The sequence below is a fragment of the Rana temporaria genome, chromosome 1, assembly GCF_905171775.1.
Source record: "Rana temporaria chromosome 1, aRanTem1.1, whole genome shotgun sequence".
In the NCBI taxonomy this organism is placed as follows: Eukaryota; Metazoa; Chordata; class Amphibia; order Anura; family Ranidae; genus Rana; species Rana temporaria.
In genome coordinates this window covers 257,174,814-257,189,856 of record NC_053489.1, presented here as the reverse complement: position 1 = coordinate 257,189,856, position 15,043 = coordinate 257,174,814, and the positions used below count along the sequence as shown (strand labels likewise).

Here is a 15,043-nt window from a genome sequence, read left to right as displayed (position 1 = left end):
AGATAGAGATATAGATATAGAATAGATAGATAATAGATAGATAGAGATATAATAGATAGATAGATATATAGATAGATAGATAGATAAATAGATATAGAATAGATAGATAGAGATATAATAGATAGATAGATAGATAGATAATAGATAGATAGATAGATAGCTATAGATATATAATCGATAGATAGATAGATAGATAGATATAGAATAGATAGATAGATAGATAGATAGATAGATAGATAGATAGAGATAGAATAGAGAGATAGATAGAGAGATAGATAGATAGATAGATAGATAGATAGATAGATAGATAGATAGATAGATATAGAATAGATGATATAGAATAGATAGCTAGCTATAGATATAGAATAGATAGATAGATAGATAGATAGATAGATAGATAGATAGAAATAGATAGATATAGAATAGATAGATAGATAGATAATAAATAGATAGAGATATAGATATAGAATAGATAGATAATAGATAGATAGAGATATAATAGATAGATAGATATATAGATAGATATAGATAGATAGATAGATAGATAGATAGATAGATAGATAGATAGAGATATAATAGATAGAGATAGATATATAGATAGATATATAGATAGATAGATAGATAGATAGCTATAGATATATAATCAATAGATAGATATAGAATAGATAGATAGAGATAGAATAGATAGATATATAGAGAGATAGATAGATAGATAGAGATATAATAGATAGATAGATAGAGATATAATAGATACATATAGATAGATAGATAGATAGATAGATAGATAGATAGGATAGAGATATAATAGATAGATAGATAGAGATAGATAGATAGATAGATAGATAGATAGATAGATAGAGATATAATAGATAGATATAGATAGATAGATAGATAGAGATATAATAGATAGATAGATAGAGATATAATAGATAGATATAGATAGATAGATAGATAGATAGATAGATAGATAGATAGATAGATAGATAGATAGATAGATAGAGATATAATAGATAGAGATAGATAGATAGATAGAGATAGATAGATAGATATAGAATAGATGATATAGAATAGATAGCTAGCTATAGAATAGATAGATAGATAAATAGATAGAAATAGATAGATATAGAATAGATAGATAGATAGATAGATAGATAGATAGATAGATAGATAGATAATAAATAGATAGAATAGATAGAGATATAGAATAGATATAGAATAGATAGATAGAGATATAATAGATAGATATATAGATAGATAGATAGATAGAGATATAATAGATAGAGATATAATAGATAGAGATAGATAATAGATAGATATATAGATAGATAGATAGCTATAGATATATAATCAATAGATAGATAGATAGATATAGAATAGATAGATATATAGAGAGATAGATAGATAGATAGATAGATAGATAGATAGATAGATATAGAATAGATGATATAGAATAGATAGCTAGCTATAGATATAGAATAGATAGATAGATAGAAATAGATAGATATAGAATAGATAGATAGATAGATAATAAATAGATAGAATAGATAGAGATATAGATATAGAATAGATAGATAATAGATAGATAGAGATATAATAGATAGATAGATAGATATAGATAGATAGATAGATAGATAGATAGATAGATAGATAGATAGATAGAGATATAATAGATAGAGATAGATAGATAGATAGATAGATAGATAGATAGATAGATAGATAGATAGATAGATAGATAGATATAATAGATAGATAGATAGAGATATAATAGATACATATAGATAGATAGATAGATAGATAGATAGATAGATAGATAGATAGAGATATAATAGATAGATATAGATAGATAGATAGATAGATAGATAGATAGATAGATAGATAGATAGATAGATAGATATAGATAGATAGATAGCTATAGATATATAATCAATAGATAGATATAGAATAGATAGATAGAGATAGAATAGATAGATATATAGAGAGATAGATAGATAGATAGATAGATAGATAGATAGATAGATAGATAGATAGATAGATAGATGGATAGATAGAGATATAATATATAGATATAGATAGATAGATAGATAGATAGATAGAGATATAATAGATAGATAGATAGAGATATAATAGATAGATAGATAGAGATATAATAGATAGATAGATAGATAGATAGATAGATAGATAGATAGATAGATAGATAGATAGATTTAGAATAGAAAGAGAGAGATATAGAAGAGAGATGAGAGAATACACACAGCATGAGCTGCATGACTCTAGGAGGTTGCAGAGCTGGGAACCCTCGTGTTACACATACTGGAGATGTGTAATAACACTAACAGCCCCATCCAGATTACTGTCCCCAGGAAATGTGCTAAAAGCTTCTCAGCCCTTCACTGTACTCCCCTCTCCTTCTACATCCCAGATCCTCTACACACAGGACACTGCTGCTGCACGTTCTGAGAGCACAACACAAGAGTTCTCTGCCTAATTACCTGCTAGCAGCTCAGTGAGATGTCCCGATGTTCAGACTAGCCAGTAGCCAGGATGAGTCACTGAGAAAACCGGAAGTGATTGGCTGGTCAGATAAAAGCACCGCCCTAAGTCCTATGGACCAGCCAATCACTAACCACCAACAGGACACCACATCCAGCACAGAGTGGTTGTGCGAGCGCGGAGCTTTGCGCTCCGTGGGCAGTATAAAAGCCAGCCGATAGATTTTCTTGCGGCTTGCCCAATCTCACGATTTCGATGACATCATGCTTCCCACAGCACCTCGGTGGCCGGCGCTCCGCCCCCCCCACATACACACACTTAAAGGGACATGTTATAAAAAAAAAAAAAAAAGTCATTTTTTTTTTTTTCATTTTTTTTTTCATTTTTTTTTTTTTGTTGATGAGTAGCTTTGGGGGGGCGGCGCCCCTGCGCCCACTATGGACGGGCCGCCACTGCGTTTGTGCACATTATCCATATTTTAAATCTACCGGTATTCATATGCAACCCAATCAAATTATTCAACTATTTAGCTTCATTTCAGTATTGGTTCAATATTCTGCAAAACTCCAGTCATTCTGAATGCCCATGCTAATGGTTTTTAAATTGTTGTTCTCATAGAGTTCATGTCGAAGAAAAACTTTTCGAGCTTCTTCTGGTAGTCTTTATTTTAATCTCTACTCGTCATGGATACACTTTTTTGATGACTAAGGTTAATTCAGTTGCTATACTTTAAATCTTCTCCCGTTTTTTTATATTGTAGCTGCTCGTAGTAACCAAATATGAATGAAAATCTATTAGTAGGCAATAGTTTACTTTCAGATCATTTGCATAAAAAAATCGGAGAAATGTTATATTTAAATTCCATATAAAATGTTAGATCTTCTTCATTCCAGTTTGTTTCTACCCCCTGCAAATCTGGGAAACATTCCATGCCCGGGTGGCCCAGGAGAATAGAATGTGCGGTACCAGCCACGATATGTAATGTGCCAAAATAAGGTTCCCATGGCTACACCAACCACACTCTGTGTATATTCATGTGTATAAAGAGCTGTGCACATCAAAAGCAAGTTGTAAAGCCCCAGAAGACTGGCATTCAATAGGAAGACTAAACGCAAAGAAGTTCCAGCTGGGTATCCCCTTTTCAGGTAGCGCACAAACACAGATAGCTCTTCTGCCAAAGACAGGCTGCATAAGGTGAGGGTGAAGGTCTGCCGAGAAATATGGTAGCCCTGCCATTGATGTCCTTCGGCCTGGCAGGTTTGCCTAGTTTCCAGTCGTGGTAGAAACAGTGTACCAGGTGGCATTGGTTGAAGACAGGAACCAGTCAGATCCTCCAAGATTCGGAAGAGGAAGGGAATGCATTGACATAGGGTTGTAGTTATGCCAAGTCTTGCAAGATGCATGAGACATAGCAGTGGACGACGAGTGGGGACCAAAGACACAAGCAGGACAAATCCAGACAGGAGTAGAAACGTCCATCCACATGAGCAGTGCACAAACTTCCTGTAGAAGGGAAAACAGTGAGAGAGTGTACTTTATGATTGAGGAACATTTTTACTGCTATGATTTGACATAGTAAGAATGATAGGAAAGATAAACGTTCCCCTTAGTGAATGTGGTGAAAAAGTATCCAACTCCCTTGTCTCCTCCTCCCATGCTTGTCTCCAGGACTTCTCCAGAGCCTCTCCTGTCCTCTGGAATGCATTACCCCAATCTGTCCAGCTATCTCCTACTCTGTCTACTTTTAGGCAATCTCTGAAAACTCATCTCTTCAGGGAGCCCTATGCTGCCTCCGGCTACCAACCAAATTTTCTACTCCCCTCATTGGTTCATCCCTCACAGTCCCTACTTTTTGTTTCACCAGCCCCTCCCTCTTAGATTGTAAGCTCACAGGAGCAGGGCTCCTCTTACCCTCTTTTTTTGAATTGTACTGTTGGTGTAGTGCAGGGATATGCAATTAGCGGACCTCCAGCTGTTGCAGAACTACAAGTCCCATGAGGCATAGCAAGACTCTGGCAGCCACAAGCATAACACTCAGTGATGAAGCATGATGGGACTTGTAGTTTTGTAACAGCTGGAGGTCCGCTAATTGCATATCCCTGGTGTAGTGTCTCCCCAGATTGTAAAGCCCTGCGCAAACTGTTGGCGCTATATAAATCCTTTATAATAATAATAGAAATAATAATAATGGCAAATCCACTGTGCACTTCTAAGTGCACTGCAAGTGCACATGGAAGTGCAGTTGCTGTAGATCTGAGGGGGACTGGCAAGGAAAAAAAAAAAAACAGCATTTTAGCTTGTACATGATTGAATTATAAAGTCAGGATCGGTTCCCCTCATTTCAGATCTTCCTCTCAGATCTACAGCGAGCGCACTTGTAGTGCAGAGTGGATTTGCCTTTAGTAAATCAACCCCAATGTGTGTAACTAAAAAAATCATTAAATGCACAGCTGCTGTCTAATTGATATGTAATAAACTTTAGGGCCCTTTCACGCGGGGGGCTGTCCGTCGATCCCCGCTGAGCAGGCAGATGACAGGTCTGTCTCTGCATACTGTACAGGAACTGACCTGTCAGAGCACCACTCTCCCCTATGGGGGATCCGATGACGACAGACCATAGAGTCCATTGTCACCCGATCCGATAGACCGAAGGAAAAGTAGGGGTTTCCTCCATCACACTTTGGCAAATCGGAGCGGGTCGGATGTCAGCGGGCATGTCACCGCTGACATCCGTGGCTCCATAGAGGAGCATGGAGTGCCCGTTCAGGTCCGCCTAAAAAACGGGCAGGCGGACCTAAACAGTCCACCCATGTGAAAGGGCCCATAGTGTGTTAAATATACCGTATTTATCGGCGTATACCGCGCACTTTTTTCCCCTTAAAATCAGGGGGAAATCGTGGGTGCGTCATATACGCTGATCCACGCTTCCCGCGCTGTGTTTGAACGCCGCCGCCGACAAATACCGAGCGCAGTACACTCGGCCAGGCTCGGCTCCCCTCGTGGTCACGCCCTGTGCCGCCTCCTAGCCTTTATGCGAGAGAAGCCGAGCGTGGCCGAGTGTACTGCGCTCGGTATATGTTGGCGGCGGCGTTCAAACACAGCGCGGGAAGCGGGGATCGACTCAAAAACAGCGCGGGAGAAGCGGGGAGGACACCACCAAGGCCGCAGACGGACGCTGGACCGGACAAGGCCGCCGATGGATGCCGGGCAAGACACCGAGGAGGGGCATTCAAACTGTAAGTATTTTCTTTTTTTCCTGAAATTTCCCTTCCAGGTTGGGGGTGCGCACTATACGCCGGGGGGCGCTTTATATGTAGATAAATACGGTACTAAAAGGCAGCGCTGTTGATAAATAATATGTTAGTGCAATTAATCCTAAACACAATGGGGTTGATTTACTAAAGGCAAATACACTGTGCACTGCAAGTGCACTTGCTCCAAAGCTTAGTACATGAGGTAAAGCTTCACTTTGCAAAGAATAACCAATCACATGCAAGGAAAATAAAACACAGCATTTTTTGCTTGTACATGATTGGATAATAGAAATCAGTAGAGCTTCCCCTCATTTCAGAGCTTCCCCTCAGATCTAGAACAACTGCACTTGAAATGCACTTGCAGTGCACAGTATATTTGCCTTTAGTAAATCAACCGCAATATGTAGCACGCAAAACAGAAATAAAAATCCCCATAAATTAATTGTGATAACCATATGTCAAGTGCAATCTGTTTACACATACCTTCAAAAATTCATATATATAACACACTACAAACTGAATCCAGTACCAACTGTATTAAATATACTCACCAGAGGTAAGTGCTGGTAATGTTATAAACCAACTAGTAACGCATTCCCCTCTGGGAGTAACAATCTGCAGCATCCGTAGTTTTCACCTTCAAAACCTCCTAAAGCCATCAATCAATCCATCCATCCACTTAGTAAAAGCACTCACATTTTTGTGTGTCTCCGCTGACACAAGTATAAAATGTATAATCTTTAGAGCCGAGTTGGTTATGGCTGCAGTCTCTAGCCGCTAGCTCAAACCCGCCGTGCGTGGTGACGTCACGATCGAAGCCCCGCCCTAAGCATTTCATCATCTGACATCTTGCAGGGGCAGTAGGATGCATGCCATCATCCACGCCATTATATGCATATAGTGCAAATACATTGCGACACTGTAAAAACATCTTGTAAAAACTAAAAAGGAGCGGCATATTTGATACACTCCTAATGCATTAAAAATTAAAGTGCCAATCTTATGCCTTAAAGCGGAGTTCCACCTAAAAATGGAACTTCCGCTTAATCCACTCCTTCCCCCCTTAAATGCCACATTTGGCATGTCATTTTTTTGGGGGGGTCAGGAGGAGTGGGACTTCCTGTCCCACTTCCTCCTTCCGCTGAGGGGCTGGTAAGGCGAATAGCTTAATCGCCTTATTGCAGCCCCTCCCTGTAGGCGAGCGCCTGTCCAATCGGACGGCGCCGTGCCGCTCGCGCATGCGCAGTGGCGCTCGTGCAGTGGGTGCCCGGCCGTGAAGCCGAAAGCTGTCACTGCCGGGTGCCCACACTAGGAATGAAGACGCCGGCCGGCGAGGGGGGGCGAGGAGCGGAGCCCCCTGGCCGGCGCGTCGCTGGAACCGTGGAGCAGGTAAGTGTCTGTTTATTGAAAGCCAGCAGCTACACTTTTTGTAGCTGCTGACTTTTAATAAACTTAAAAAAAGGCTGGAACACCCCTTTAATATGCCACTAAGGACTAGTACTCGTATATCAAAGTCCACCTAATAAATAACGGAGCATTTAAAGGGGCCGTGTGAACCTAAAGTGGCATTCTACCTGAAAACATTTTTGGGAAGATATAAAAAAATGTATGTAAAACCAAATAAAAAAAAATCAATAAATCCAACTCAAAAAAATATACATGCACACAATAAAATCTGAAAAATAATTAAAAATAAAATAAAAAAACAAAAATACAAAAATTACAAGAATGGGTCTAAAATGTAAAAAATGTATTCAAGCCTTTTGGTTACAATGTATCCATCTTAAATATCAAGCTTGTTTCTTTTTTTGAAACTTATTTCAACATATCTTTCCCTCTCAAATAGGTGGTGATTTTATCTATCCAATTAAAAGTCCATAAACTAGGATCTTTGTTATGTTTTAATTCAAAGTGTCTTGGTACGATATGTTTATCAAGCCATCTTTTATGTTGTTTATATGTTCTCCTATCCTAGTTTTTAATTTTTTCATTTTTATATTGTGCTCGACAGGGACATTCCAACATGTATACAACATGGGAAAATTTACATGTAATTAATTGTTTTATTTCATATTCTCTTTGTGTTGAAATTTTGTCCTTTTATTTCTGTCTTTCCTTGTAGTCTTATAAGCTTTATAGAAATATTACATTTTCAAAAACATTTTGGGCTTTTTTAGGGGTTTCAATAAGATAATGCGCAATACAATTTGGTTTGTTGGGGAGAAACTCCCTTAAGGTCTCATCCTTTAGCCAGATGGGCCAAAATTTTCTTATAATTTTTTCAGTTTGCTTGGACTGTGTGATGTAGTCTGTAATCAAACCACAACGCATGGCATTCTTTTATTCTTTAGTAGAGAGTCTCTATTCTTCTCTACAACCTTCTTCCTTTTTATCTCTAAAAGGGAACTATAGGCATATATTGGCGTGGATGGCAGTGTACGTCCTACTGCCCCTGGAGGACGTCAGATGATGAAACATGTAGGGCAAGGCTTCAGATAGGGTGTCACCACGCACATCGGTTTTGAGCTTGCGGACAGAGGCCAACTTGACCTCAAAGATTATACGTTTTTATACTTGTGTCAGTGGAGACACACAAAAATGTGAGTGCTTTTAAGTTTACAAGTAATATGTTTTACACTATGGGAACTTTTCTCCCCTGACATTTGGATAGATAGACTGATGGCTTTAAGAGGTTTTGAAGGAGAAAACTATGGGTACTGCACATATGAAATAAAAAAAAAATTAGTTCAGAAATTAAGTTATGAGTAATAAAATGGAATACAGGAAAAAAGTAATGAACACGCTAACTGAAATGTATTTAATACTTTGTACAAAATCCTTTGTTGGTAAGGACAGCTTCAAGATGCCTCCTGTGCGGAGAAACTAGTTGCATGCATTGCTCAGGTGTGATTTTGGCCCATTCGTCCACACAGTCTTCAAATCTTGAAGGTTCCGTGGGCCTCTTTGAATGCTGATCTTTATTTCTTTCCATGGATTTTCTACTGGATTTTAGTCAGGTGATTGGCTGGGCCATTCTAGCAGCTTTATTTTTTTTGTTTGAAACCAATTGAGAGTTTCCTTGGCTTTGTGTTTGGGATCATTGTCTTGCTGAAATGTCCACCCTTGTTTCATCTTCATCATCTTGGTAGATGGCAGCAGATTTTTATCAAGAATGTCTTGGTACATTTTTCTCTTCATCCTTTCTTCAATGAAATTAAGTTTGTCAGTACCATAATGCTGAAAAACAGCCCCACACCATGATGTTCCCACCTCCAAACTTCACTGTTGGTATTGAGGTGTTTTTGGGGTGATGTACAGTGAATGAATGAATGAATGAAAAACTTATATAGCGCGGCACATGCGAACTGAATCGCCTCTGGGCGCTGGTTGTTCGTGTCTCAAGACATCAGAAGAGCAGAGTTTTGATCTGCTTTCTGAAAGACAGGTGGTTTTGCTCCAACCGAATGCTGGTTGGTAAAGCATTCCATAGCCTGGGACCTTGGAAAGCAAACCTTCTTTCTCCTTTGGACTTGTATTTGGTTTTTGGAACCTTGACCAGATTTTGGTCGGTGGATCGCAGAATGCGGTTGGAATTGTGAGGTTTGATCTTGTCGCATAGATATCGCGGAGCCTTCCCATGGATGCACTTATGTGTCAGGCAGAGTGCTTTGAATGCAATTCTGTCTTTCACTGGCAACCAGTGAAGGGATCTCAGTGAAGGTGAGATTGATTCCCATGATTTTTTCCCAGTCACAAGTCTTGCGGCCGTATTCTGTACGACTTGTAGACGAGCGATTTGGTACTTAGGGAGCCCGAGGTAAAGGGCATTTGCATAGTCCAGTCTGGAATTCACAATTGTTCCCACCACGACTGCTACGTCTTCTTTGGGGATAAATGGAATAAGTCTGCGAAGTAGGCGCATCAAATGGTGCGATCCGCTGACTACTGACCCTATTTGTGCGTCCATTGTCATGAAGGTGTCAAAAGTGACTCCTAGACTTTTGACTTTGGAGCTAGGGGAGATGATTTGTCCCAGAATGGGCGGTGGTATCCAGTTTGTTGCCAGTTGACTCTTCCGACTGGCGTGAAACATAAAAAGTTCTGTTTTAGAGCTATTGAGTTTAAGATAACTCTTAGTCATCCAGTTTTCTATTGAAGAGAGACATTTCTCTAATCTGAGATGATGATCCTTTTTGTTGCAGATGCGAAAATACAGTTGCGTGTCGTCTGCATAAGAGTGATAGAGTAGTTCTTGGCTACTGATAATATCAAAAAGAGGACGAAGATAGATGTTGAACAGCACCGGTGATAGGGGGGATCCTTGGGGGACCCCACATGGCACCGTGCGTTTTTCCGACGTGAAAGATCCCAGTTTCACTGTTTGTGATCGGTTTCCAAGAAAAGAGGAAAACCATGGTAAAGCACCTTCTGCGACTCTGGCTACTTCTGCTAGTCGCCTCAGTAACAATTTATGGTCTACTGTGTCGAAGGCTGCGCTTAGGTCCAGCAGAACCAGGAGACAAGATTCTCCTTCGTCTGCGGCCTCAAGCGCATCGTCCCATATTTTCAGTAAGGCCGTTTCCGTCCCGTGTCCGGGACGGAAGCCTGATTGAAATGGATCAAGTAGGTTGTGGGTATCCAGATGCTGTTGCAGCTGTTGTACCACCACTTTCTCCATTATCTTTGAGAGAACATTTAGGCCTGTTATGGGACGGCGGTGAGTTGGGTCCATGGGATCCAAATTAGTTTTTTTCAAGATGGGCTGGATTGTGCCCTCTTTCAGCAGGGATGGCACTATGCCTTCCTTAAATGACTGATTTATAAGCTGTGTGATGGGAGGCGCCAGGATGTCGGCACATTCCTTCAGTAGCTTGGTGGGAATGATGTCATTGGGTGCTGTGCTGTTCCGCAACGCACCAATGATATTTTTGGTGGTATTGACGGAGATTGGTTCCAGAATGAACTTTGTTGATTGTAGAGGGTTTCTGTCGGTGTTTTGTAGTTGATTGAAGAGGGGGCTGAGCGGAGTATTGTTTTGCAGAATACTTACCCGAATTCTTTCAATTTTGTTGATGAAGAAATCCGATAGTTCATTACAGAACTCTTGGGTGTCTGAAGTGGGGACTTCAAGACATCCCGGATTCATGGTCTGGGTGACCATCCTGAAGAGTTCTCGTGGACGGTTCATGGCGCTGTTAATCACCATGGAAAAATGATGTTTTTTGGCTTTGAAGATTTCTTTGTGATTTCTTTGTGATATTGTGTTGTTATTGCTTTGTAGATGGTGAGGCGATCTTCTGAAGGGCTTCTTTTCCAGGCGGCTTCCGCCCTTCTGCGCTCTTGCTTCAGTAGCGACAGCTGGTTATTGAACCAGCTGGACTTTTTTTCCCGGATGCGGACTTTGCGTTTTGGTGCTACTAAGTCGGCTGACTGTAGCAGAGCTGCATTTATGGCATCCAGTGTATCTGAGGCTGCTAACTGAGGAGGAATAGCCACAATTCGGTTTCCCAGGGTAGATTTGAAGAGTTCCGAGTGGAGCTTCTTCTGAGATCTAGCCCAGTGTATTGTCACCGGCTTGGGTGCTTTTATAACTAGTGGAATTTTGGAAATTGTGAAACTAATTGCATGGTGGTCTGTCCATGGCAAAGGTTCATTACCCAAAATGTTTATTTTCAGATTTTGTCTGAAAATTAGGTCGAGTGTGTGACCTGAAGCATGCGTGGGTCCGCATATAAGTTTCTGTAGTCCTAACCCTTCCAGGTGGTCGATGCAGGCATCCGCGATGGGATCCTGTGAGGAGTTGGCCCACAGATTGAAATCCCCGAGCAGCAAAAGATGATTGCTGTTAAGGGAGTAAGTGGATGTGAACTCCGTTAATGATGGTAAAAACTGCGATTTGGGTCCAGGTGGTCTGTAGCAGAGGAGAATGTGCACAGTCTCCTGGGAGTTAGTTTGAAGTTGAAGAGTAAGGGTTTCCATAAACGGTAGAGGATTTTGAAGGACCGGCTTAGTGATTGCAATATGAGACTTATGAATCACCGCAAGGCAGTGGCGGAATTATCGTAGTCGCAGCAGTCGCATGTGCGACTGGGCCCTGTAGTTCCACCAATTCAGGGGGGCCCGCCACCCGCGTGAGGGGCGCACCTAACTGTCCTGTCACTGTGTGTTGTCGGTTCGTTCCGACGTGGGGAGGGGGGCTTTCGTCAGCTAAGGGGAGAGAGAAGGCAGCGCTGAGACTGTGGACCGCCCCGCCCCCGCCTATCCAGAGACAGAGAATGTAGGGAGGCGGGGCGGACACTGCTTACACCAATTGAAAGAAGGTGGGGGAGGAGCTGCAGGAGGTCGCGGCCACTGTGTAAAGAGAAGAGACACGGAGCAATGCAGGGGAAAACTAAGTGGAAACTGACAGCAAGTAAGTCTCTTATCCTGGCACCCAGTCAGTGACAGTCTCCACCACCACTGCTGATTCTATCCCACCCCACCACTGCCACTCATCCCATCACCCCCAGCAATCTCACTCATCCCCCCCCCCCAGCACTGACACTCATTCCTCCCTCCACCACTGCCACTCATCCCATCACCCCCAGCAATCTCACTCATCCCCCCCCCCCAGCACTGACACTCTTTCCTCCCTCCCTCCACCACTGCCACTCATCCCATCACCCCCAGCAATCTCACTCATCCCCCCCCAGCACTGACACTCTTTCCTCCCTCCCTCCACCACTGCCACTCATCCCATCACCCCCAGCAATCTCACTCACCCCCCCCCCCCCAGCACTGACACTCATTCCTCCCTCCACCACTGCCACTCATCCCATCACCCCCAGCAATCTCACTCATCCCCCCCCCCCAGCACTGACACTCATTCCTCCCTCCCTCCACCACTGCCACTCATCCCATCACCCCCAGCAATCTCACTCATCCCCCCCCCAGCACTGACACTCATTCCTCCCTCCACCACTGCCACTCATCCCATCACCCCCAGCAATCTCACTCATCACCCCCCCCAGCACTGACACTCATTCCTCCCTCCACCACTGCCACTCATCCCATCACCCCCAGCAATCTCACTCATCCCCCCCCCAGCACTGACACTCATTCCTCCCTCCCTCCACTACTGCCACTCATCCCATCACCCCCAGCAATCTCACTCACCCCCCCCCCCCCAGCACTGACACTCATTCCTCCCTCCACCACTGCCACTCATCCCATCACCCCCAGCAATCTCACTCATCCCCCCCCAGCACTGACACTCATTCCTCCCTCCCTCCACCACTGCCACTCATCCCATCACCCCCAGCAATCTCACTCACCCCCCCCCCAGCACTGACACTCATTCCTCCCTCCACCACTGCCACTCATCCCATCACCCCCAGCAATCTCACTCATCCCCCCCCCCCCCCAGCACTGACACTCTTTCCTCCCTCCCTCCACCACTGCCACTCATCCCATCACCCCCAGCAATCTCACTAACCCCCCCCCAGCACTGACACTCATTCCTCCCTCCACCACTGCCACTCATCCCATCACCCCCAGCAATCTCACTCATCCCCCCCCCAGCACTGACACTCATTCCTCCCTCCCTCCACCACTGCCACTCATCCCATCACCCCGAGCAATCTCACCCCCCCCCCAGCACTGACACTCATTCCTCCCTCCACCACTGCCACTCATCCCATCACCCCCAGCAATCTCACTCATCCCCCCCCCAGCACTGACACTCATTCCTCCCTCCCTCCACCACTGCCACTCATCCCATCACCCCCAGCAATCTCACTCATCCCCCCCCCCAGCACTGCCACTCATTCCTCCCTCCCTCCACCACTGCCACTCATCCCATCACCCCCAGCAATCTCACTCACCCCCCCCCCCCAGCACTGACACTCATTCCTCCCTCCCTCCTCCACTGCCACTCATCCCATCACCCCCAGCAATCTCACTCATCCCCCCCCAGCACTGACACTCATTCCTCCCTCCACCACTGCCACTCATCCCATCACCCCCAGCAATCTCACTCACCCCCCCAGCACTGACACTCATTCCACCCTCCCTCCCTCTGCCACTCATCCCATCACCCCCAGCAATCTCACTCATCCCCCCCCCAGCACTGACACTCATTCCTCCCTCCCTCCACCACTGCCACTCATCCCATCACCCCCAGCAATCTCACTCATCCCCCCCCAGCAATCTCACTCATTCCCCCCCCCCCCAGCACTGACACTCATTCCTCCCTCCCTCCTCCACTGCCACTCATCCCATCACCCCCAGCAATCTCACTCATCCCCCCCCCCAGCACTGACACTCATTCCTCCCTCCCTCCACCACTGACACTCATTTCATTCTCCCTAGCGCTGCCACTCATCCCATTCCCCCCAGCAATCCCACCCACCACTCATTCATCCCCCCACCACTGTCACCCATTCCTCCCTATCTCCACCACTGACACTCATTCCTCCTCCCCCCAGCACTTCTACTCATCCCATTCCCCCCAGCAATCCCACCCACCACTCATTCATCCCCCCACCACTGTCACTCATTCCTCCCTATCTCCACCACTGACACTCATTCCTCCTCCCCCCAGCACTGCCACTGATCCCATTCCCCCCAGCACTGCCACTGATCCCATTCCCCCCAGCACTGCCACTGATCCAATTCCCCCCAGCACTGCCACTGATCCCATTCCCCCCAGCACTTCCACTCATCCCATTCCCCCCAGCAATCCCACCCACCACTCATTCATCCCCCCACCACTATCACTCATTCCTCCCTATCTCCACCACTGACACTCATTCCTCCTTCCCCCCAGCACTTCTACTCATCCCATTCCCCCCAGCACTTCCACTCATCCCATTCCCCCCAGCACTGCCACTGATCCCTTTCCCCCCAGCACTGCCACTGATCCCTTTCCCCCCAGCACTGCCACTGATCCCATTCCCCCCAGCACTGCCACTGATCCCATTCCCCCCAGCACTGCCACTGATCCCATTCCCCCCAGCACTGCCACTCATCCCATTCCCCCCAGCACTGCCACTCATCCCATCCCACCAGCAGGGGCGTATGTACAGGAGTTGCCAGGGTCACAATTGCATGCTCCAGGGTTTCAATGCGGCCCCCTGTACACCTGGATAGGAGGGGCTGCATATAGAGGAACCTATCCCTAAATGTTCCTTCTGCAGCAGCTGAAAGGCTGCAGAAGGAAAATGAAGGGGAATGGTTCCTCTATATCATGGATATGCAATTAGCGGACCTCCAGCTGTTGCCAAACTACAAGTCCCATCATGCCTCTGCCTCTGGGTGTC

General features: G+C 44.4%; 1 protein-coding gene across 1 annotated transcript in view; it reads right to left on the bottom strand.

The window, feature by feature from the left end:
• Window positions 1–3,137: 3,137 nt before the first annotated feature.
• The window catches only part of FITM1 (fat storage inducing transmembrane protein 1), a 36,386-nt gene continuing 24,480 nt past the window's right edge, over window positions 3,138–15,043 (bottom strand). The window contains exon 2 of the mRNA XM_040354592.1: window positions 3,138–3,993. Within this exon, the coding sequence (XP_040210526.1) occupies window positions 3,375–3,993 (619 nt within the window). The 3' untranslated portion in view covers window positions 3,138–3,374. The remainder of the gene's footprint in view (window positions 3,994–15,043) is intronic.